At 49.2% G+C, this 25128-nt stretch overlaps 1 protein-coding gene and 1 non-coding gene across 30 annotated transcripts in view; both read left to right on the forward strand.

Annotated features, from left to right (window-relative positions):
- Window positions 1-25128, forward strand: part of MICAL3 (microtubule associated monooxygenase, calponin and LIM domain containing 3) — a 187674-nt gene that overhangs the window by 64251 nt on the left and 98295 nt on the right. For 28 of the 29 annotated variants that reach the window (XR_009549964.1, XM_060191367.1, XM_060191377.1 and 25 more), the window contains exons 3-12: window positions 865-1072; window positions 2867-2983; window positions 3953-4054; window positions 5107-5262; window positions 6862-6962; window positions 10908-11165; window positions 12181-12296; window positions 13437-13563; window positions 16178-16274; window positions 23236-23383. Coding sequence is in view for 27 of the 29 variants with exons in the window: in XM_060191367.1 (XP_060047350.1) it covers window positions 865-1072; window positions 2867-2983; window positions 3953-4054; window positions 5107-5262; window positions 6862-6962; window positions 10908-11165; window positions 12181-12296; window positions 13437-13563; window positions 16178-16274; window positions 23236-23383 (1430 nt within the window). In the remaining 2 variants the exon portion in view is untranslated. Of the gene's footprint in view, window positions 1-864; window positions 1073-2866; window positions 2984-3952; window positions 4055-5106; window positions 5263-6861; window positions 6963-10907; window positions 11166-12180; window positions 12297-13227; window positions 13287-13436; window positions 13564-16177; window positions 16275-23235; window positions 23384-25128 lie in introns of those variants that run through there. The other variant, XR_009549965.1, reaches the window with a different exon arrangement.
- LOC132538793 (U6 spliceosomal RNA) lies at window positions 14123-14229 on the forward strand. Its single transcript, XR_009550116.1, has one exon. It is a non-coding gene; the product is annotated as a U6 spliceosomal RNA (small nuclear RNA).

Here is a 25128-nt window from a genome sequence, read left to right on the forward strand (position 1 = left end):
GTAGTGCTGGGTTTGAGTCTGCTGTGACTTACACAGGAAGTCGGGGAGAGACCCCTTGGCACTGGGGAGTCTGGGTCAGTTACCTGTGTTCATGTCATGGCTCCATAGGGTAGGCCCTCTTCTGTGGCTGCCTGATTGATTGCTTGGTTGATGTGTCTGTGAAGCCCGAACCTTTACACCTTTATGGCCACAATCTCTCCCCCCCATTACTGATTTAATATTGATCTACAAAATTATAAGATAACAGGCCTGTCACTCTGCACTGTTCCCACCAGAGTTCTGGATCCCCAGTTCTCCCAAGGTTGCAGATACGGGTTGACTATTATTTCTACAACTATCTGTCTATATTTGTATATATTTGCCCGTTTTCTCCCTATGGTCTCGTCTTCTCTTCTTTTCCAAGTCACACCTACACCTATTACTACATCCAAATGTCCCTCCTTTTTTCTTCTCTCTAGAGCCCTCTGGTCATCTTCCCCCTATCACTTCAAGGACTCAGGTTTAAGCCCCTGGCCCCCACCTATAGGGGGAAAGCTTCACAGGTGGGAAGCAGGGCTGCAAATGTCTCTTTCCTTCTCACTATCTCCCCTTCCCCTCTCAATTTCTCTGTCTCTATCCAATAATAAGTAAATTTAAAAACAAGAGGACCCATTGGAAGGTGTCGTGACTGTACATGCTCAGGTGTAAGGTGAACAGGTACTAGGCTTCTTCCCGTGGTGACTGTCGGGAGTCTGCTGTTTGCTGTGGTCCCCCTAGCTTCCCTGCCCAACCCCCTGGTGTAGCCCCACTGGGTCCCCATGGGGGGAGAGACAGGCGCCTCTCTGAAGAGCTGCTCCCTCGCCTGAACCCGGCCGTGTCTCCCAGTGTCTCATCATTGGAGCCGGCCCTTGCGGCCTCCGCACAGCCATCGACCTGTCCCTGCTGGGCGCCAAGGTGGTCGTGATCGAGAAGCGGGATGCCTTCTCCCGAAACAATGTGCTGCACCTCTGGCCATTCACCATCCACGACCTGCGGGGGTTGGGCGCCAAGAAGTTCTACGGCAAATTCTGTGCGGGAGCCATCGACCACATCAGTGAGTAGACCCCCGCGGCCCCCACCGCCAAGCCCAGCCTCCCCCACCTGTTGAGAAGAAAGTGGCAGGCAGATCCCCTGATGTATTGTGTATTGATCATCACTGATTCTGGAGAAACCCGCTCAAGGCACCTCTACCCCCAGCCCCTCCAGATGTGCCCTGTGGTTGTATTTCAGCAGCCAAGCCTGTTTCCCATTGGCCGAAAGCTGGCCAGCTGCTGCCACACTCCCCTGGCAGCATAAGCTCTGCCCATCTGACGGGCTGCAGTGTGGCAGGCATCTTGGACCCAGTGCAGATGGAAAGTGTGCTCACTCGCTGGCGTGGGATTCAGTGAGTGTTTGGAAGGGTGACTTGCCGGGCACAGAAAGCTGATGCTGGAGGGTCCACGGGCCTGTCGTGGGTTAGCTGTGGCTGTGTAGGCCAGCTGATTTGGAAGGGGGCTGGGGGGTCACTCGTCCAGGGACTCGTCTGCCTTGTGTGTGACGGGTCTTATCCTAGAGACACTTTGCTCCTGTCTTCATCTTCCTGTTGCAATATCTGTCTGTCTCTAGGTATTCAGTTAGCGTCAAATAAGTAAATAATTTCCACTAGGAGATAGCACGGTTTTTTTTCTCTTCCCAAGCCATTTTTTTAAAATTTGTGCTTAATAGTGGATGCAAGATCATAAAGTTACAGGGTATAGTTCCAAACCACACTCAACATTTCTTTCTTATTTATTTATTTTCCCTTTTGTCGCCCTTGTTGTCTTATTGTTGTAGTTATTATTGTCGTTGTTATTGATGTCATCATTGTTAGATAGGACAGAGAGATGGAGAAAGGAGGGGAAGACGGGGAAAGAAATAAAGATACCTGCAGACCTGTGAAGTGACTCCCCTGCAGGTGGGGAGCTGGGGGCTGGAACCCGTAGCCTTACGCTGGTCCTTGCACTTTGTGCCACCTGCACTTAACGCGCTGTGCTACCGCCCGACTCTCTACACTCACCATTTCTTGTTTCTCTAAACATCACACCTCTAGTTCCATCCATTTTTGTCCCAAAGAACACAATACCATCTTTTTACTTTATTTTTTTGCAATGTCATCTTTTTGGATTGTAGAGCAGCACTCCAGGGAACGTATCTATCTCATAATTTCTTTAGCTGTTCATCTGTGGGTGGTCATCTAGGCTGCGTCCACCCTTCGGCTGTCGTGAATAGTGTGCAGCTATGAACATGGGTGTACGTGTCCCTTCAGAATAATGTGTTCTTGTCTAGAGGGCAAGCTGTTTTCAGGTACGCTGAACCTCAGTTTCTGCAGGATTCAGCTTCCCTTTTCCCCCTTCACCCCATGACAATGTGTGAGGGTCAGCCAGGTGCCGGGGAGTTGCAGGATCAGCTATGTTGGCTCCCACTGGAGATCGCTTGTCGTGTTGTCCTCAGTATGTCCCTCAGCCCAGCAGGACTGCTGAATAACCATGGCCCTGATGGCACCCAGGGCACCGGGGGGTGGGGTGGGGTGGGGTGGGATGGTCCCTGTGGCTGGAACCCTGGGCCAGCTCTAAACTTGAGGCTGTTTCTAGAACTGGATGTAAGATTTTGGGTTACAGGTTGCTGCGGGCCGTCTCTCCCACCAAATCGTGTTGACCCTTACCCTTAACTATACCATGGGCACTCAGCCCGTTGTGCTACCACCCGACTCCCATCTTACCCTTAACTGTGAGAGAGGTGGTGGGTCCGGCCCTGGGAGAGTGGGAGACGCTGCGTGAGTTCCCGCCCCTCCCCATGGCGCTCCACCTGTGTGATGTCTGCACCTGCCCAGGTATCCGCCAGCTCCAGCTCATCCTCCTCAAGGTCGCCTTGATCCTCGGCATTGAAATCCATGTCAACGTGGAGTTCCAGGGCCTGGTCCAGCCTCCCGAGGACCAGGAAAATGAACGTGAGTGCAGCTGGGCAAAACGCGGCCGGGGGAGGAGAGCATCACGTGGGCGAGAAGAGATGAGAAGTCTTGAGAGTCTACGGGTGGTTTCAGAACTCGATTCTCCATTTGTCCAAACATTCCTTATTATTATTGCCATTGTCATTAGTGATTTAATAATGATTAATAACATTGTATGATAACGGGGTACAATTCCCACCACCAGAGTTCCCTGTCCCATCCCCTCCATTGGAAGCTTCTCTATTCTTTATCCCCCGGGGAGTATGGACCAAAATTCTTATTTTTAAAAAACATTTATTTATTTATTCATGAGAAAGATAGGAAGAGAGAAAGAACCAGACATTTCTCTGGTACATGTGCTGACAGGGATCAAACTCAGGACCTCATGGTTGAGAATCCAATGCTTTATCCACTGCGCCACCTCCCAGACCACTGAACCAAAATTCTTTATGGGTGCAGAAGGTGGGAGGTCTGACTTCTGTAATTGCTACTCTGCTGGACGTGGGTGTTGGCAGGTGGATCCACACCCCCAGCCTCAGACAGTACTTTCTGAGGCATTTCTGACTTAATGGCATAACGGGAGAACTTTGTAGTCATAAATTAAATAAATGAAGTATTTGTTTATTTTATTTGATAGGACAGAGAAATTGAGAGGGGATGGAGAAGGGAGAAAGACCTGCAGCCCTGCTTCACTGCCCCTGAAGCCTCCCCCTTGCAATGGAGAGCAGGGCCTTGAACCTGGGCCCTTACTGGGGACGCCACCACTGGGCCCTTATTGTAAAAGATCTATGTGGTGGGAAGCATTGCTTTGTGAATCTCCCTCCCTCCCTCTCTCTCCCTCCCCTCTGGCTTACACCTTATTCTTTCACACCTGGCTTGTGTGTGTGCGTGGTGCCTGAGTACCTTCAGGTGCTGTATATGTGGGAATAGAATCTGGGTAATGACGTCCGTTTGTCCTGTGGTCTGCAGGGATAGGCTGGAGGGCACAGGTCCACCCCAAAACCCACCCTGTGTCAGAATACGAGTTTGAAGTGATCATTGGAGGAGACGGCCGGCGGAACACCTTGGAAGGTACTGGTCTCTGGTCCTCACTGGCCCCCGGCGCTGTGATGCTGCCCCCCACCCCATTTAAGTGAGACCCCCGTGGCCTCAGTGCACAGGGGTGTTGCCTGCCCTCGCTGAGAGGCAACCCTGACCTCCTCCAGCTGCCTGGTACTTGGCCACAGCCTCCCTAATGCTCTATAGAGGCTCAGGGTCCTGGTTGAGCTGCAGAATTGCAGCTCCTTTTAGCAGACAAGTCATGTCTCCCTTTTCTTTTAAATTATTTTATTATTATTATTTCATTCATTCATTCTTTTTTTTTTTTTTCTTTTTTTAACCAGAACACTGCTCAGCTGTGGCTGATGATGGTGTTAAGGAATGAACCTGGGACCTCACTGGGGCTCAGTGCTGGCACTATGAATTCACTGCTCCTGGCGGCCTTTTTTTTTTTTTTTTTCCCATTTCATTGGACAGAACAGAGAGAAATTGAGAGGGAAGAGGGAGATAGAGAGAAAGAGACATCTGCAGACCTGCTTCACCACTTGTGAAGTGTCCTCCCCTGTAGGTGGGGAGCCGGGAACTCGAACCCTGATCCTTCTTCCAGTCCTTGTGCTTCATACTACGTGCCTCTAACCGGGTGTGTCACTGCCCAGCCCCCACAGAGCCACTATACTGTATCTTCGCCCCTTTTCAAAGCAGAATCCCTACTACTGAGTCTCATCCCTGAAGAGTTCAAGTAGTTTACAGTGTGTGGGGGAGTCTGGCTTCTCTCCCAAATCCGCACACACTTTGGCAGGTAAATGCTTTGTTAGCAGGTGGGAAGGTGCTGCCCGACTCCACCTGCATCAACACCCCCTCCTGTTTAAAAATGACCTTTTTAAATTTTTATTTATTTTTCTTTTTTTGAGAAAGCTGCTCAGCTCTGTTTAATGCTGGTGCTGGGGCTTGAACCTGACACCGTGGAACCTGAGACATGAGAGTCTTTTTACAGAACCACTGTTGTCTCCCCAGCCCAGAAATAATCCTTCTCTTTTTCCCTCCCACCAAATGCAGCCACCTCTGACACGGCCCTCTCCTTCCAGGCTTCCGTCGGAAGGAGTTCCGAGGCAAATTGGCCATTGCCATCACCGCGAACTTCATCAACCGGAACACCACGGCGGAAGCCAAGGTGGAAGAGATCAGTGGCGTGGCTTTCATATTCAACCAGAAGTTTTTCCAGGAGCTCCGGGAAGCCACAGGTTGGCGTAACACTGCTGTCCCTTGCAAGGAGGCCTTGGGGGCTTCTGTACAATCAGCCAGCCCCTATTCGTTCTTCCTTTTCTTTCTCTTCTCCTCTCCTCTCCTCTCCTCTCCCCTCCCCTCCCCTCCCCTCCCCTCCCCTCTCCTCTCCTCTCCTCTCCTCTCCTCTCCTCTCCTCTCCTCTCCTCTCCTCTCCTCTCCTCTCCTCTCCTCTCCCCTCCCCTCCCCTCTCCTCCCCTCCCCTCCCCTCTCCCCTCCCCTCCCCTCCCCTCTCCTCCCCTCCCCTCTCCTCTCCTCCCCTCCCCTCTCTGCTCCCCTCCCCTCCCTCCCCTCTCCCCTCCACCTCCCCCTCCCGTCCCTTCCCCTCCCCCTCCTCTCCCCTCCCCTCCCCTCTCTTTCCACTCTTGCTCTCCACTCGCCTGCTTTGCTCTTGACAGGACAAACCCCCCCCCCCCAATGTCACTCATCTCCTCCAGTGCTCTTTATGCCCCAGCACAGTGACTGCTGCCTGGCTGTGCCTTATCCTTCTTTCTGTCCACTCTGCTTTCTTCCAGCCCTGCTCTAGCCCCTTCCCTTACACCAGGACTGAGAGACAGAGCTTGGTGCTGTCAGCCGCCCCTGGGTAACGCTGGCTTTTGAGACACTAACGTAAGGCATCAAGCACATAGTCTTCCTGAAGCCCACTTCAGACTTGTGGTGGGTCATGAGAGAGGGAGAGGGAGAGGGACATCACTCTGATACATGCGTTGCTGGGGATTGAACTTGGGGCCACATACTTGAGTCCAGTGCTTTATGCACTGCAGGAGGTTGGTCTGTAGTAGGCTAGCTATTGAATTGATACACTTAGATGATTTTGCAGCAACTACAACAGCATGCTCTAATTCTCTTATTTTTATAGAACAAGATTTTTTTTTTTTGTTTATAGGCTTCTGGATTTAAAAAAATATTTACTTATTATTGGATAGAGACAGACAGAAATTGAAAGGGGAGGAGAAGGCATAGAGGGAGAGAGACAGAGAGACATTTGCAGCCCTGCTTCACCACTTGTGAAGCTTTTCTCCTGCAGGTGGGGACGGGGAACTTGAAGCTAGGTCCTTGCGTACTGTCATGTGTACGCTCAACCACGTGTGCCATGGCCTGGCCCCCAGAACATGACTTCTTTCCACTGAGCCTTCCACTAGAGTCGATGAGAAGCTTCACACTTGACCCGGCCTCACTTACTCAGTTGTGTCTCCTTAGATTCTAGAAGGTTCCTTTTTCCTGGGTGATGGCCAGAGAGAACTGACCCAAACCCACTTGCTACAGTTGCTCTGTTTTCTCCTTCCCATTCCTGTGTTTCTGGCTGCTACCAGTGATCATTTCTAGGATCAGTTAGACCTAAGTATACAGGGCCTGAGAATTTAGACCCTGCCATCTTCCTTCCTCCCCACCTCCCTCCCTTCCCACCTCCCTCCCTTCTTTCCTCCTGCCCCCCTTGGTTTTTCTTCTTTCCCTTATGGGAACCTTAGAACCCTGGTCTCAGTGACCCTGTGTCCAGTCCTCCTCAGGGTGCCTTTGTCCAGTACACTGTCCCACGCTCCTGTGTGTTCTGGCTGCAGGTATTGACTTGGAGAACATTGTTTACTACAAAGACGACACGCACTACTTCGTCATGACAGCCAAGAAGCAGAGTTTGCTGGACAAAGGCGTGATTCTGCATGTGAGTGAGTGGTGGCTTTCTCTCTGGCCTCTCTTTATGTTGTTTGCCAAGAGAGGTCTTTTTCTTTACTTTTCTGGGGAATTTTCTTTTTCCTGCTGGACATGTCTCTTGGGCACACACACACACACACACACACACACTCACACACACTCTCACACACACACATGCAGTGTTTCAGCATTTGGCTTCAGATTACTTTCATTATTGAAAATATCAAATGTAAACAAAAGAGAATTTTAAAATATATATATATTTTGAAATTTTTTTCTTTTTTCTTTATTTCCTTTTGTTGCTCTTGTTTTTATTGTAGTTATTATTGATGTTGTTGTTGTTGTTGTTGGATGGGACAGAGAGAAATGGAGAGAGGAAGGGAAGACAGAGAGGGGGAGAGAAAGACAGACACCTGCAGACCTGCTTCACCGCCTGTGAAGTGACTCCCCTGCAGGTGGGGAGCCGGAGGCTTGAACTGGCATCCTTATGCCGGTCCTTGCGCTTAGCACCACCTGTGTTTAACCCGCTGCGCTACGGCCCGACTCCCTAAAAATATATTTTTTAATTTTATTACTGAAGAGAGACAGCAAAATTGAGGAGGACGGCAGGCCACAGCGCGCCTGGGTAAGCGCCCACATCACAGTGCGCAAGGACCCGGGTTCAAGCCTCTGGTCCCACCCGCAGGGGGAAAGCTTCACGAGTATTGAAGCAGGACTGCAGGTGTCTCTGTCTCTCTCTCTCTACGCCTCTCAATTTCTGTCTGTTTTTATCCAAAAATAAATAGAAATATTTTAAAAAGAAAAGAAAAGAAAAATTGAGAGGGGACGGGGAGATAGGGAAAAAGATAGAGAGACACATATACCTTTGTTTTACCACCTGTGGGTGAGGGCTGGGGGGCTTGAACCTGGGCCCTTGTGCACTGTAATATGTGCACTTAACCAAGTGTGTCACCGCCTGGCCCCAGAAAAATAATTGTTTTGAGGTTTTGTTTGTTGGTTTTTCTCAGAGCCCCGTTTAGCTCTGGCTTACGGTGGTGCCTGGGGATCGAACCTGGGCCCTCGGAACCTCAGACTCGAGAGTCTTTTCGCTTTACCATTATGCTTCCCCACCCCATGGCTTGCCCATTGTGAAGCTTAACAGTTGTTAGCAAGTGGCCATATTATGCCGGTGGTATCCCAACCTATCACTGCGTTCCCCTTCAAGCCAGTTTCAAATATTATTTCCTGTATAAATGTCAGCTTGATTCTAGGTGATTTGGTTGTATGACTGGATATTGGAAGGAGAGGGGCAGGGAGAAGGGAGATTGAGCAAGATTGGCTTTTATGGAGGCTGAGAATGGTTCTGTTGTCGGCATCTGTGGCAGGCAGAGGCCTGCAGGCACACTCACACCACTCCCCACTACCTCACAATTAGGGCTGACTGTCCAGCCCTCTGTTCCAGCTGACGAAGCCTTGCATGATACCTCCCCCCTCCCCCATGATGAAATAAGGACTCGGAGAATCCCAGCACAGTTGATTCCATAAGGAGAGCCAACCTCTTCGATCTTCTTTGGCCTGAAGGCAAGAATTCCTCTCCCCACATAACCAGAAGGATGGCGGGGCCCCCTCAGTGCTGGTCCAGACCCTCACAGTTGCCACCATCAGCTGGGATGGACGTCAGGGCACCCTTTGTCTCTGCAGCACTCTGGGGAATCAAGTGCTGAAGCAGGCAGGGCTCTGACATCATCCCTAAGCAGCGTGGGGGCTGCTGGGAGGTGCTTGTGGCAGTCTCCCTCCACTGGCTACCCCTTGCTTGTCCCGCAGTCTCCCGACCTCCATGCTCGGGGAGACACAGGACAAGGCAGCTGCTAGATAGATGTGCTGCAAGTTTTCTGAAACTCGCCGGGTGATTATCTAGTGCTGTTACATTGCTATCAATAAGGAACAGCCTGTGGGGGCTGGGGAGACAGCTTAGTGATTCTGCAAAGAGGCCTTCATGCCTGAGGCTTTGAGGTCCCAGGTTCAATCCTCAACACCGTCATAAGTCAGAGCTGAACAGCTCTGGCCTCTGTATTTTACTGTCATTAAAATAAAGCAAATAAGGGGGTCGGGCTGTAGCACAGCGTGTTAAGCACACATGGCACAAAACTTAAGGACCTACGTAAGGATCCCGGTTCGAGCGCCTGGCTCCCCACCTGCAGGGGAGTCGCTTCACAGGTGGTGAAGCAGGTCTGCAGGTGTCTTTCTCTCCCCCTCTCTGTCTTCCCCTCCTCTCTCCATTTTTCTCTGTCCTATCCAACAACAACAACATCAATAACAACAACTACAGCAATGATAAAAAAACAACAGGGGCAACAAAAGGGAAAATAAACATTTAAAAAAATGCCTTTTTGTTGTCTACAGACAGAGAGAAAGTGAGAAACACAGACAGAAAGACCTGCAGACTGGCAGGACCCATTGAGGCCACTCACCCCGTGGTGAACAAGCATGTTTCCGGGACACACTGGAGTGTTTGTCCATCGTGTCGTGGCAGCTGAAAGGACCATCTAGGGGCACTTGGGCCCTTCAGCGCCTCTTCAGGAGGCCCAGGGCTGGACTCAGTCTGCCTGGGGCCTCCCACACTGACCTCTGTGCACACGGCCTGTTTCCTCCTTGAGGTCGTTCTCTGCTGGGGGATTTCTCTGAAGCCTTTGCATCCCTTTGTCCCTGCTCCCACGGGCAGCTCTTTCTGGCAGTGCTTGAGGCCCCTCGGCTAGGTCTGCTCAGCCAGGCAGGTCCCAGTGCTTCCGTGTGCCTGTGGCTAAAAGCTGCCCTGCTGGTTAAGAACAGCCACCTCTGGCTTCTCAGCTAACAGAGCGCCTCTGCGTGCATTCTCCCTTTCCCTTTCTCTCTTCTTCTCTTTTCTCTCTTTTCTTTCCTTGGTAGAGACAGAAGCAGATAGAGAGAAAGAGAGAGACCACAGCACCAAAGCTTCCTTCAGTGTGCTGAGGGCCACACTCAGGCCTGAGTCTTGTCACATGCCTGGCAAAGCAGTGAGCTATTTTAGCAGCCCTCACTTTTCCTTAATTTAATATTCAGAAGCCCTTTGTGAGATGAACTGGACAGGACTGAGGAAGTAGTGACTTGTTCCAAGTAAGTGAAAAATTTAGGCTGTTTTTTAAGCAGGAGGAAAGAAAAACAATAACAACAACAAACTCTGTTCTTTGAGGAACAGCCTGTGTTGCTGTCCTTTTGTTAACAGACTTTATTTTTTAACTTTTTGATTAGTTTTTGTTAACCTTTATTTATTTATTGGATAGAGACAGCCAGAAATTGAGAGGGAAGGGGGAGATAGAGAGGGAGAGAGACAGACACCTGCACCTTCTTCTCCTCTTGCAAAGCTTTCCACCTGCAGGTAGGGACCAGGGGCTCGAACTTGAATCCTTACGCATTGTAACGTGTGCTCAACCAGGTGCACCACTACCCAGCCCCAATGAACTTTAATCTTATTTATTTTTATTAAAGGCAGAATAAAATTGAGAGGGGGAGGTAGAGTGGGTGAGAGAGAGAGACCCCCCCCCTCGCAGCCCTACTTCACCACTTGTGAAGCCCCCACCCTGCAGGTGGGGACTGGGGGCTTGAACCCAGGTCCTTGAGCACTGTAATGTGTGCACTCAACTCGGCCCTGTCTTTAAATTTTAAAAAGATCTACTTATTTACCTGTTTGATAGGGGAGAGGGGAGGGAGAGAAGCAGAGCGTCAGTCTGAGACCGATGGGGCCAAGCATCTGCTGCAGGACTGCATGCCTAAGAGCCCAGTAACTTATCCACTGTGCCACCTCCTAGCTCACACTGACTAGACTTTAGGCTCATTTCTTTGACTTGTGCAAACGGCTAGCTCCGGGGATGTGAAGCCTCATGGGGGTGGGGTGAGAGTCAGGGACCCTCCCAGCCCTCCTCCTGCTCAGCCTGCTCTTTCTTTGGGGTGGGGGGGACAGGACTATGCAGATACGGAGCTGTTGCTCTCTCGGGAGAACGTGGACCAAGAGGCTCTGTTGAGCTATGCCCGGGAGGCAGCCGACTTCTCCACGCAGCAGCAGCTGCCGTCCCTGGACTTTGCCATCAACCACTATGGGCAGCCGGACGTGGCCATGTTCGACTTCACGTGCATGTACGCCTCGGAGAACGCGGCCCTGGTGCGTGAGCAGTACGGACACCAGCTCCTCGTGGCGCTGGTTGGGGACAGCCTCCTGGAGGTGAGTCCTAGGCAGCGGGGTGGGGGCCCTGGGCCGTGTGGCACCAGTGGATGGTACACTTGCAGAGGTGTCAGGAAGCAGCCGACCCAGACTGGATCCTAGCATAGAAACCCGCCTACTCTCTGACTGGCCCCTCTACTTCCAGTGGTTCCCGTTCTCCTTCTCCTCCTCCTTCTAATAAATACAAAGAGAAATGGAGAGGGCTGGGCAGTGGTGCACCGGGTTAAGCGCACATGGTACAAAGCACAAGGACCCTTGAAAGGCTCCCAGTTTGAGCCCCTGGTCCTACCTGCAGGGGGAAAGCTTCATGAGTGGTGAAGCAGGTGTCTGTCTGTCTTTCTTCCTCTTTATCTTCCCCTCCTCTCTCAATTTCTCTCTGTCCTGTCCAATAAAATGGGGGAAATGGCCTCCAGGAGCAGTGGATTCATAGTGCCAGGGAGAGGGTGAGAGAGAGAGAGAGAGAGGAAGAGAGAAACTGGAGAAGGGAGGGGGAAATAGAGAGGGAGAGGCACCTGCAGCACTGCTTCACACATAGGGACCAGGAGCTTGAACACAGGTCTGTGCATGGGATAAGGTGTGCACTCTACTGGGTGTGTGCCTCCTCCAGTAGTTTCTGGAGTAAAGAAGCTCCACTCTTGGAGGGGGGCAGGCAGGGCGGTGCACTCAGTCAAGCACACATAGTACTAAGAGCAGGGACCCATGCTAGACTCGGGGTTTCAGCCCCCAGCTCCCCACCTGCACTGAAGCAGATCTGCAGGTGTCTCTCTGTCTATCTCCCTCTCTCTCTCCCCCCCATCTCAGTTTCTTTCTGCTCTGTCCAAAAAATGGCCATCAGGAGCAGCAGATTCACAGTGGTAGCACCTAGCTCCAGTGATAACCATGGAGGCAAAACGAAAATAAGTAAATAGCTGTGTTTCTGAATAGTCACCAGTGCTGTCTCTCTAGGTTCCTTCCCTTAATTCCCCACTGTAGACAAGTCATTTCTGTTCACTCTGTGCCTTCTGTCTGCTTTCAGCCTTTCTGGCCCATGGGAACAGGAATAGCCCGGGGCTTCCTAGCAGCCATGGACTCCGCCTGGATGGTCCGCAGCTGGTCTCTAGGAACAAGCCCACTGGAAGTCCTGGCCGAAAGGTAACTGACTCTCTTCCCTTCCAGGAGAGCATGGAGCGAGGCAGGTGCTTTACTCTTCCGGCAACATTATTTATTTTTTTTCTCAGGCTGGGCTGACAACATAATGATTATGCAAAAAATTTTTTTAAAATGTTATGCCTGAGCTACCAACAGTCCCAGGTTCAGTCCCCAACACTACCATAAATCAGAGCTGAGCAGTGTTGTGGTTAGGGGGGAAAAATCTTTTTTTCTTTCTTTTAATTTTTTAAAATTATCTTTATTTATTAGATAGAGACAGCCAAAAATTGAGAAGAAGGGAGAGATAAGAGGGAAAGAGACAGAGAGACGCCTGCAGCCCTGCTTTACCACTCATGAAGCTTTACCCCTGCAGGTAGGGGCCAGGGGCTTGAATCTGGGCCCTTGCGCACTGTAATGTGTGTTCGCTTAACCATGTGCGCCGCTGCCTGGCCTGTGGAATTGGTTTTTAATAATCACCTTGAATTAGTTACAGTATCGTGGGTCATTTCAGTGGCAAATTCTGGTTTTGTTTGTTTGTTTGTTTGTTTTTGTCTGTCAGCTAAATGTTGGCATTCCTGAAGAACATAGCAGTGAGTTAGCTGCCTTCTAAACTGCTGTTGGCCTCAGTCCCCACCCCAGGGGTGCACATGACCTCATCACTGACCCTTCTCCCATCCAGGGCTTGTGGGGCCATTGTGCTGGTGGCTGATGGGAAACTGGGGCTGCCACTGGGCTGGGGGAAATGTCAAGGATGAGGGCTTGTCAGGGTCGAAACCATCAAGGAAAAAGAAAAAAAAATCATTATTTTTTAAAATTTGTTTTTAATTATCCTTATTTATTGGTTAGAGGAAGCCAGAAATCAAGAGGAAGAGGGAGAGAGACAGAGAGACACCTGCAGCCCTAATCTACCACTCATGAAGCTTTCCCCCTGCAGGTGGGGACCAGAGGCTTGGACCCGGGTCCTTGCGCACTGTAATGTGTGCACTCAACCAGGTGCACCACTACTCAGCTCCCTCCCTTCTAACTTTCTTAAGAGGTCTTTCTACTTGTGGGACTCTGAAAGAACAGTAGTATTCTCAGGGGACAGGGAGGGCGGGTGGCCGGGGCTTGTGAAGATGCTGAGCATGTTATCTATCATTGCAGGGAAAGCATCTACAGGCTTCTACCTCAGACCACCCCTGAGAACGTGAGTAAAAACTTCAGCCAGTACAGCATCGACCCGGTCACCAGATACCCCAATATCAACATTAACTTCCTGCGACCAGGCCAGGTAAACAAACGCCTTCTCCTCACCCACCTACGCTCCTCAGCCCGTTCTCAGACCTACCTCCAAAGTCCTGAATTATATCTAGTAACAGACACAGGGCTAGGGAGATAGCATAATGGTGACTCAAGACACTTGAGGATCTTAGAACCCACCCAGGTTCAATCTGTAACATGACCTAAGCCAAAACTGAACAGGGCTCTGGTGGTGGTGGGGGGAGAGAATAAAGGAAGGAAGGAAGGAAGGAAGGAAGGAAGGAAGGAAGGAAGGGAGGGAGGGAGGGAAAAAAAGAAAAGAAAAGAAAGAGTAGGGAAAAAAAAGAAAAAGAAGGGGCTAGGTGGTGGCACACCTGATTAAGTGCTCACATTAGAACATACAAGGACCCAGGTTCAAGCCCCTGCTCCCCACCTGCAGGGGGAAAGCTTCACCAGTGGTGAAGCAGGGCTGCAGGTGTCTCTCTGTCTCTTTCTCTATCTCTCCCTCCTCTCTCAATTTCTCTTTGTCTCTAATAGTAAATAAATTTTAAAAAGCGAGAAAGAAATAATGATAATAAAAACAGAATTAAGTGCTTGCTTCGGCAGCACATATACTAAAATTGGAACGATACAGAGAAGATTAGCATGGTCCCTGCACAAGGATGACATGCAAATTTTTGAAGTGTTCCATATTTAAAAAAAAATTTTTTAAAAAACCTAAATACAAACTGTTCTCTAGTTTTTATTATGTTTATGTTTATTTTTATTTGTTCACTTGCTAAAATATTTTTCTATGAGAGAGAGAACCAGAGCATCACTCCGGCACAGATGATATCAGGGATCAAACTTGGGGCCTGACGCTTGAGAGTCCAGTGGCTTACCCACTGTGCCTCCTTCCAGGCTCTTCCATGAACTGCCCTCAACTGAGGGCTGTCTCTCTGAAGTGGTTGAAGTGGATGGACTGGTGCAGTGGTGAAAGGTCAAGCAGTGAAGGCAGCAGTTCACACGTGAGAGAGATGACAGCCTCGGGACCCTGTCCCACACTGTCTGACTCCAGTCCACAGTGCAGAGGAAGAGCAGTACATAGCATAGTAGCCATGGTCTCTGTGTATCTCTCTCTGCATCTCTCTCTCTCATTTAAAAAAAAAAAAATATATATATATATATATATATATATATATATATATATATATATTGGGTAGGGCAGGGGTAGATAGCATAATGGTTACGCAAAAAGACTCTCATACCCGAGGCTCAGAGAAGTCCCAGATTCAATTCCCCACACCACCATAAGCCAGAGTTCTGGTAAACAAACAAACAAACACAACACGTACACTGGCCACTGCCACCAGTCTCTGTGATCTCGGGCAGGCTGTTCATTCTGCATGCTCTGAACCTCAGTGTCTTCACGTGGAAAATGGGAAGAGCAGTGCCTGTCCGCCTACACAGGGACTTAGAGCGTGTTCATGTAAAAGAGAGCCAGCACCCTTTCAGCCCTGAAATGAAGGTCAAAGCTAAAACACGGGACCCAAGAGCATGAAGTCTGAGCTCAATTCCCAGCATCGCATGTGCCAGAGGGATCCTCGGGGTCTCTCATTGATAAGTAAATCTCATTAAAAATTAGATACATGGGAGTCGGGCAGTAGCGCAGTGGGTTAAGCGCATGTGGTACAAAGCGCAAGGACCGGCATAAGGATCCCGGTTCGAGCCCATGGTTCCCCACCTGCAGGGGAGTCGCTTCACAAGTGGTGAAGCAGTTCTGCAGGTGTCTGTCTTTCTCTCCCCCTCTCTGTCTTCCCCTCCTCTCTCCATTTCTCTGTCCTATCCAATAACGACAGCAACAATAATAACTACAACAATAAAACAAGGGCAGCAAAAGGGAATAAATAAAATTTAAAAAATAATTAGATACGTAAAGGAACTTGGGAGACAGCATAATGGTTCTCTGAGACTCTCAGGCCTGAGGCCCCCAAAGTCCCAGGTTCAGTCCCTAGCACCACCATCAGCCAGGGCAGAATAGTGCTCTGGTAAATAAATAAATAAATAACTATTTTGAAATAATAAGTAAGTTCAATAAATCTTTTAAAAATTTTTAAATGAATTCATGAAGCCTGATATTAATGGACAGCATTAGTGATTCACCAGACTTACCAGAACAGAATGATTTTTTTTTTTTTTAACTGCTCAGCTCTGGCTTATGGTGGTACATGGGATTGAACCTGGGACTTTGGGGCCTCAGGCAAGAGAGTCTCTTTGCAGAACCACTATGCTATATATCCCTGCCCAAGCAGGATGACTTAAAAAAATTTTTTTTAAATTTTTATTTCTTTATTGGGGAATTAATGTTTTACATTTGTCAGTAAATACAGTAGTTTTTACATGCATCACATTTCTCAGTTTTCTTTATAACAATACAACCCCCACTAGGTCCTCTGTCATCCTTCTTGGACCTGTATTCTCCCCACCCACCCACCCACCCACCCCAGAGTCTTTTACTTTGGTGCAGCAGCATGACTTTTTACAGCAAGTCTGTGCCTAGCCTGCGGCATGCCCCGCTCCCCCCCTCAGTCATTACCCTCTGAAAGGTCCTGCGGTGACATGGCATCTGACTGTCTGCCCTTCTGGCATTTCCCCCTCTGTGCCAGGTGCGCCACCTCTACGACACTGGAGAAGCAAAAGACATTCATCTAGAAATGGAGAGCCTGGTGAATTCACGAACAACTCCAAAGCTGACACGCAATGGTGAGTCCTGACAGACGCTCAGGCCAGCAGTCCAGAGAAGTCAGTCCTTGATCCCAGAGCTGTTCTTGAGAACAGTACTCGCTCAGGCGGTGGGTGGGCTTGAGCCAGGGGCGATTTCCCTTCCAAGGGGCATTTGGTTTCACCCAGAGACTGTTTTGATTGGCATGGGCTCTGCTGGGGTCCAGGGGACATCATTCAGCTTCCTGCAGGGCTCAGGGCAGAATCCTCCAGACAACACTGCCGGCTGACACAGATGCTGCTGAGAGAAAACATAGGTTCCCCACCTGCAGGGGAAAGCTTTACGAGTGGTAAGCGCGGGTCTGCAAGTCTCTCTCTCTCTCCCTCCCTCCCTCTCTTTCTCTTTTAAAATTTTATTTTATTTATTATTGAGTAAACACAGAAAGTAATTAAAAGCAGAGGTGGAGATAGGGGGAGACACAGAAACACCTGTAGCTGTGGGGGCTGGGTGGTAGCGCAGCGGATTAAGCATACCTGGCGCAAAGTGCAAGGACTGGTGTAAGGATCCCAGTTCGAGCCCCTGGCTCCCCAATTGCAGGGGCGTCGCTTCAAAGGCAGTGAAGCAGGTCTGCAGGTGTCTGTTTTTCCTCCTTTCTGTCTTACTCGCCTCTCTCCATTTCTCTGTCCTATCCAACAACAACAACATCTGTGACATCAATAACAATAATAATTACAACAAGGGCAACAAAATGGGAAGAATAGCCTCCAGAGCAGTGGATTCATAGTGCAGGCACTAAGCCTCAGCAATAACCCTGGAGGCAAAAAAAAAAAAAAAAAAAATAGAAAGAAAGAAAGAAAGAAAGAAAAAGAAAAACACCTGCAGCCCCACTTCAACACTCATGAAGCTTTCCCCTTGCAGGTGGAGACAGGGGGCTTGAACCTGGGTCCTTAAGCATTGTAATGTGTGTGCTTAACCAGGTGCACCACCGCCTGCCCCCCCCTTCTCAATTTCTTTCTGTATCTATCCAATTATAAATAAATTAAATTAAAATTTTTAAAAAAGGGCTCCACCTCCAGGGAGAAAGTTTTATGAGTGGTGAAGCAGGGCTGCAGGTGTCTCTCTCTCTGTCTCTCTCCCTCTCTGGCTCCCTTCCCTCTCAATTTCTGGCTGTCTCTAATAAATAAAGATAATAAAATTTTTTAAAAAGCAATGGCCACCAGGAGCAGTGGATTCATAGTGCTGGTACTGAGCCCTAGGGATATGATAATCCTGGAGGAAAACAGAGAGAGAGAGAATGAATTCACAAGAGGTGCTAACTGAGTTTGTGGGATGAGGCAGCTGGTGACGCCAGCATCAATGGGGCACGGTTGTGGAGAGGAAGGCAATCCCTTTTCTTGGCGGGCACTGAAGGAGGGCTGGGAGTGTGGGGCTGGCAGTTTTTAACTAGGGGATTGTCCTGCGGACCACTGATCAGCTGTGATCAGCTGTGTGCAAGAGGGATAGCAAGGGAATGCCCGGGGCGGGGAGACGAGGGAAATCCGTGGCAGCTGTGAACTAGTGCTGCCAGAGGCCTGTGGCTAGTCCCGAGGACCGAGACTAAGGCTGGGGACGGAAGAGGGCAGTCAGGTGCCAGCTGAGCTGAGCCCTGAGGAAATCTGTGCCATTTGTGGCGGCGTACATAGGCTTGAGGCAGTGACTACAGAGAGGTCTTTTTTTTTTTTTAACTTAATTTAATTTATTTATTCCCTTTTGTTGCCCTTGTTGTTTTATTGTTGTAGTTATTATTGATGTCATTGTTGTTGGATAGGACAGAGAGAAATGGAGAGAGGAGGGGAAGACAGAGAGGGAGAGAAAGACAGACACCTGCAGACCTGCTTCACCGCCTGTGAAGGGACCTGCCTGCAGGTGGGGAGCCAGGGGCTCGAACCAGGATCCTGATGCCATTCCTTGAGCTTAGCGCCACCTGCGCTTAACCCGCTGTGCTACAGCCCGACTCCCTTTTTTTTTTTTTTTTTATTGGGGGATTAATGGTTTATAGTCAACAGTAAAATACAGTAGTTTGTACATATGTAATATTTCCCAGTTTTTCACATAACAGTTCAACCCCCACTAGGTCTTCCTCTGCTGTCATGTTCCAGGACCTGAACCCTTCCCCCCACCCCAGAGTCCTTACTTTGGTGCAGTACACCAACTCCAGTCCAAGTTCTGCTTAGTGTTTTCCCCTTCTGATCTTGTTTTTCAACTTTTTTTTTTTAATGACGTACGGTATTTTTCTTCTTATTTTATTTTATTTTATTATTTTTTTTTATTTAAGAAAGGATTAATTAAAAAAACCATAGGGTAGGAGGGGTACAATTCCATACAATTCCCACCACCCAATCTCCATTTCCCACCCCCTCCCCTGATAGCTTTCCCATTCTCTATCCCTCTGGGAGCATGGACCCAGGGTCATTGTGGGTTGCAGAAGGTAGAAGATCTGGCTTCTGTAATTGCTTCCCCGCTGAACGTGGGCGTTGACTGGTCAGTCCACACTCCCAGTCTGCCTCTCTCTTTCCCTAGTAGGGTGGGTCTCTGGGGAAGCGGAGCTCCAGGACACATTGGTGGGGTCTTCAGTCTAGGGAAGCCTGGCCGGCATCCTTATGACATCTGGAACCTGGTGACTAAAAAGAGAGTTAACATACGAAGTCAAACAAATTGTTGAGCCATCATGGACCCAAAGCTTGGAATAGTGGAGAGGAAATGTTAGGGGGGTACTCACTGCAAACTCTAGTGCACTTCTGCTTTCAGGCATATATTTTGCAGTAGTTTATGGATACGTGTGAACATATACTCTCTCTCACAGAAACTGGTGTATATCTAGGTTTTGGGACTTTGTTAGAAAGTGAACCACCTGAGATGAAATTAGAGTATACTATGAAAGGAAAGGTCTCACCCGAGTAATGAAGTTGAAGGGTTGTCATTCCACACGTGAAGTCTCTGGACACAGTCTGAAGTGAAGCATGTTGAGGTGGCAATCGTTGTGTTGGTTAGGTTGTGATAGGCAGATGCAATATTATTTGATATGGATTGGGAGAGGCATACGGGAAAGTGGGCCCTATCCAAGGGTTCCAGGACTGGGGGAAGTAGAGGCTCTATAGTGGAGATGTGAGGTTCCTGCTGTCTTAGGGTTCAAAAAGACAATCGATAGTTAATGTTATCATCACATTGTTTGGTAATTGGGTTAACTTTGAAAAGTCCTTTTGTTAGGGTTTGCTGTACAGTACCCAGTATCTTGTATATAGCTGTGCTATTGGTTGCTTCTGATCTACTTGGTCTAGGCTTTTGAGAGAGTCTGCATATCAATTACACAGCCTATATATTAAAAAGATTCAGTTTGTGTTTTGAAAAACTTTGAGACATACAATTAATTTTCCCCCTCTCGTATTAATTAACTAGTGGTTTATATGACTACATTTTACTAGGAGTGTACATAAGCACCATTCCCACCACCAAAAGACTGTGACCCATCCCTCCCACCCACTCCCACCCCTCACTGTCCCAGGAAGCTGCATGTCCACCCCTCACCACAGGGTTTTTACTTTGGTGCCCTACTTACAATTTGGTCAGGTCCTGCTTTTAGTTTCCCTTTCAGATCTTCTTACTCAACTTCTGTTGATGAGTGGGATCATCCCATACTCATCTTTATCTTTCTGACTTAGCTCACTTAACATAATTCCTTCTAGCTCTGTCCAAGATGGGTCAGTGAAGGTGGGTTCATTGTTCTTGATAGCTGCATAGTATTCCATTGTGCATAGTATTCCACTCATCTGGTGTTGGGCACCTGGGTTGCTTCCAGGTTTTAGCTATTATGAATTGTGCTGTTTTTCAACTTCTGTCTATGAGTGAGATTTTCCCATCTTCATCCTTCTGTTTCTGACTTATCTCACTTCACATGATTCCTTCAAGCTCCATCCAAGATGGATAAAGAAGATGGACTCACCATTTGTAATAGCTGAGTAGTATTTCCTTGTGTAGATACAAGATACAAGTTGTGTAGACCACAACTTAATCAACCGCTCATCTGTTGTTGGACACCTGGGTTGCTTCCAGGTTTTGGGTATGACCAATTGTGCTGCTGTGAACATAGATGTACACTAATCTTTTTGGGTGGGTATGTTTGGTTCCTTAGGATATATCCCCAGGAGAGGGATTGCAGGATCATAGGGTAGGTCCATTTCTAGCCTTCTGAGAGTTCTCTAGACTGCTTTCCACAGGGGTTGGACCCATTGACATTCCCACCAGCAGTGCAGGAGGCTTCTTTGTCCCCATAATGGAGAGGTTGTTTTAGGAAGCACTCTTTATTTTTAGTTTATTTATTTATTTATTTATTTATTTATTTTATTTATTTATTTTTTTGATACTGACAGGCAGAGAGGGGAAGAGAGAAAGAGATAGAGACCACAACATTGCAGCTTCCTCCAATGCAGTGTGGGTCAGCCTTGAACCTGTCATGCACTTGACAAAGTGCATTATCCAAGTGAGCTATTTTGCTAGCCCACATTTTCTGGGGTTTTTTGCTTGTTTGTTTGGTTTTTTTTTGCCCCCAGGGTTACTGCTGGGGCTCAGTGCCTGCACTATGAATCCACTGCTCCTGGAGACTATTTTCCCCCCCTTTTGTTGTCCTTGTTGTTTACTGTTATTGTTGTCATTGTTGCTGGACCGGACAGAGAGAAATGGAGAGAATAAGGGAAGACAGAGAGGGGGAGAGAAAGATAGACACCTGCAGACCTGCTTCACCGCCTGTGAAGCGACCCCCCTGCAGGTGGGGAACTGGGGACTCGAACTGGGATCCTTGTGCTGGCCTTGTGCTTTGCGCCATGTGCGCTTAACCCGCTGCGCTACCGCCCGGCCCCCACACTTTCTGGTTTTAATAACGTTGTCAAGAGTGAACCCAAGCCCACAGCAGAGTGACTTCCCTGGCACATTTTTCTAAAATATATTTATTTCATAGAGGAGGGAGGGAGAGAGAGATTGAGGGTAGACCCCATTCCACTGTCCATGGTGCTCTTGTGCGGTTCTGGGACCCAAATCCCTTGAAAGTCTGAAGTGGATTAGAGTTTCTGTCAGGTGCACTTAAAAATTATTTTTTAATTATCTTTATAAATAAAGTCAGAATTTGAGAGGGAAGGGCATAACAGAGAGAGAGAGACACCTGAAGTCCTGCTTCACCACTCACAAAGCTTTCCCCCTGCAAGTGGGGACTGGGGGCTCGAACCCGGATCTTCGTGCACCACCACCTGGCCCCGTCATGTGCACTTTTTATCATGTCCTGCTCAGTGGTCACTAAACAAGTGCATACAAGACTAAATATTCCCAGCACCTGAGGGAAGGGAACCAATGTTCTCAGACTCCTGAGTGCTCTGTTTCAGAGATCTCCTGAAGCAATCAGGACAAAGCCCCCTCCCCTTTTTTCCTTTTCTTGTGCAGAAGACACCAAAACCCCACTCAGCCACATCCTGTGGTGTGAAGAATTGAACCCAGGGCTTCATTTGTGCAGTGGACAAGCTTTACCACTGAGTCATTTCCCCAGCCCCAGAAAAACAAGCCTTTATAGGCCTGTCTGTGAGTCAGAGGACATGCCATTGTTCTGACAGACAACTGGGCCTCTGCATCCACACATCCTCAGCTTCCCAAGAGGCTGTCATCTCGAATGCAGAGTGTCAGGCCTCGCCTGCCCGGGGCTACCTGGCCTTGCTGATAGGACTCGGTAGAGTTTCTCTTCTTGGCAGCCGGCCTGGAAAGTGGGAGAGCAAGGCTTTGTGTGCTGCTTGGCCAGCGCTCTGCCGGCTCCAGTGGGACCTCTTCCCAGGCCGGCTGCCTAACAAGTCCCTGGGGACCCTCACGGCCGTGGTAGGGGAGGGTTGACGGACAGACGAACAGACAGATGGACGGACGGTACAGCAGGTGGTGCTACTCCATGGGAGCCAGTCTTGGCTCCAGGGTCCCAGATCACCCAACTGTGATTCATCCCTGCCTTAGGGGTTGGGTATCGACCTCAGTATCTGAGTGAATCTTCTTTTTCTTATTTATTTATTTGCCTCAAATTGCTAGGGCTCAGTGCCAGCACTACAAATCCACTGCCCCTAGCAGCCACTTTCCCCCATTTAATTGGATAAGACAGAGAAGTTGAGAGAGGAGAGGGAGACAGAGAGAGAGAGAGAGAGAGAGAGAGAGAGAGAGAGGGAGAGAAAGAGACCTGCAGACCTGCTTTGCTGCTTGAGAAGCATCCCCCCTGCAGGTGGGGAGCCAGGGCTCCAACCCAGATCCTGGTGCTCCGTACTATGTGCTCTTAACCCAGTGCGCCACCACCTGGCCCCTGTTTCTTTATTTTCTTAAACCATGTTGTTGGTTGCGGGTGGCTGCGTCATGGTTGAAGGGCAGTGGCTCACACTGGTAAGGCCTCTTAGCTCTCCACAGCAGAACTCTCTCCGCCCTAGCTCAGCTCCTTTGCCACCATCATGCACCGGGACCCCAAGACCCTCTGCCCCCTCCCTTCTTCAGAGTCTCCTGTTTCTGTGCAACATACCACACACCCAGTCCAAGTTTTTGAGATTTTTTTCCCCCTTTCTGTTCTGGTTTCTTAAGTTGCCCCTATGGATTTTTTAAAAATATTTTTATTTATTATTGGATAGAGACAGAGAGAAATTGAGAGGGGAGACAGAGAGAGACATAGAGACACCTGCAGCCCTGCTTCACCACTCATGAAGCTTTCCCCCTGCAAGTAGGGACCGGGGGCCTGAACCCGGGTCCTTGCGCACCGTAACGTGTGCGCTCAACCAGGTGTGCCACTGCCTGGCCCCCAGATTGTCTTACCCAGCTAGAGCTGAGCCATGGCAGCACCAGGGGCTACAGCCATGTGCTGTTGGGGTGGTGGTGGTTGTGTGGCCCCTGCCTTTGGGACCGGCCCTGGGTGCCGGCGCACTGCGTCTCCCATAACACTCGCTGCCACGGTTGTTGCTTCAGAGTCCGTGGCGCGCTCCAGCAAGCTGTTGGGCTGGTGCCAGAGGCAGACGGACGGCTACGCGGGTGTCCACGTGACCGACCTCACCATGTCATGGAAGAGCGGGCTGGCCCTGTGTGCCATCATCCATCGGTATCGCCCCGACCTGCTGTAAGTCATCGCCCATCTCTGTCTCCTGTCAGGACCCTGAGACCCCCTGCACCCTGTCCACTGTCGCCACATTTGGGCTTGTTTCTTCCCCTCTAGGATAAGATGCACAGTACGATACTTTCTTTCTTAACTTAAAAAAATATTTATTACCACAACAACAATAAACAACCAGGGCAACAAAAAATATGTAGTTTTGGATAGAGACAGACAAATTGAGGGGGAGGAGATAGAGAGGGAGAGAGACACCTGAGGCCCTGCTTCACCACTTGGGAAGCTTCCCCCTGCAGGTAGGAACGGGGTGGGGGGAGCTGTTCCTGGGTCCTTGCGCTCTGTAATGTGTGTGCTTAACCAGGTGTGCCACCGCCTGGCCCCCACTGTCTGATACTTTCCAGAAAGCAACAATTAATTTCAATTTAGTTACAAGTATAGGTCAGGGTGAGGAGACAGCATAGTAGTTTTGCAAAAAATAAAAAATAAATAAACACCAAACTTTCATGCCTGAGGCTGTGAGGTCCCAGGTTCAGTCTCCAGCACCACCATCAATCAGAGCTGAGCAGGGCTCTGGTAAAATGATAAGCAAACAAACAAACAAATGTGTATGTCAAGCATTACGTGGCTTTGCCCAGGATGGCTTAGACTCTGGGATTCCAGGATCAATGGTAAGCACCTTGAGAAGCCAGAGGTGAGTAGGGCTCTGGTCAAAATAAATAATGGGTTTTCAGGAAAAGCCATGCTGCATTTTTGCATAGAAAAACGTTCTGGGGTCAGGCAGTGGCACTCTCGGTTAAGCACTCACATTACAGTGCACAAGGACCCAGGTTTAAGTCTCTGTGTCCCGCCTGCAGGGGGAAAGCTTCACAAATGGTATCTCTCTCTCTCTTCCCCTCCCATTTTGATTTCTTTCTGTCTCTATCCAATAATAAATAAAAATAAATTTAAAAAAAAAAAAGAAAAGAAAAGGAAACATAGTGAATGAGTACGTATGCCAGGTGTCTCATAGCTCAGCCCAGGAGTGATTATAGCCAGTGTTCAAATTGGCAACATGCAGCCACAGGTCAGAAACTGTCTTGAGTGCCTTGTCTCCCTCCCTCCCCACCCCCACACCAGCCTGCTCACTTCACACAAAGGGAAACCCTGTTTATCTGTACCACGCGGAATGCTCCATTTCAGCCCAGGATCTCTCAGATGCCCTGGGCCACAAGGAAGACCTGTCGTGAGGTGGGCAGAGTGAGGGCAGACAGGTCTTAACTAATAAAACAAAAACAGAGGTAACTTCCTGGTTGATGGAGCTGGCTGTGTGGCTCTGCTGTAAACAGTACTTTTTTTTTTTTTTAAGACCTGTCCCATCAGCCCATAAAACTCATCTGGCGCTGTTCACCAGTGCTAGCGCCATCTCCTGGGCACTCTTTACTCTCCCAAGTGCATCCTGGGACCTGGCCATTAGCATGTCCCCAGGTCAGCTGTGGGCCCGGGACCTGGGCTCTCAGATTGCCCACAGAGGCTTTTGTTACTATGGAAGCCAAACAGAAAATTTCAGCAACAGCCGCCAAATGTGCCAGAATTGTTTGGCCTGCCTGTCCTCTAAGGGTAGGTCGATGTCAGGGCCCCACTGCCTTGTGTGTGTTTTGTTTTAAGGGTGGCTTAGGGCATCCTGGAAATCACAGTCCCATTTGCTCTGAGGGCAGGAGTTCACGAGGCATAACTAAGCAGAGGGCCGTGCATAGCACAGTTTAGGGGACAGGGAG

The sequence above is a fragment of the Erinaceus europaeus genome, chromosome 5 (assembly GCF_950295315.1).
Source record: "Erinaceus europaeus chromosome 5, mEriEur2.1, whole genome shotgun sequence".
Taxonomy (NCBI): Eukaryota; Metazoa; Chordata; class Mammalia; order Eulipotyphla; family Erinaceidae; genus Erinaceus; species Erinaceus europaeus.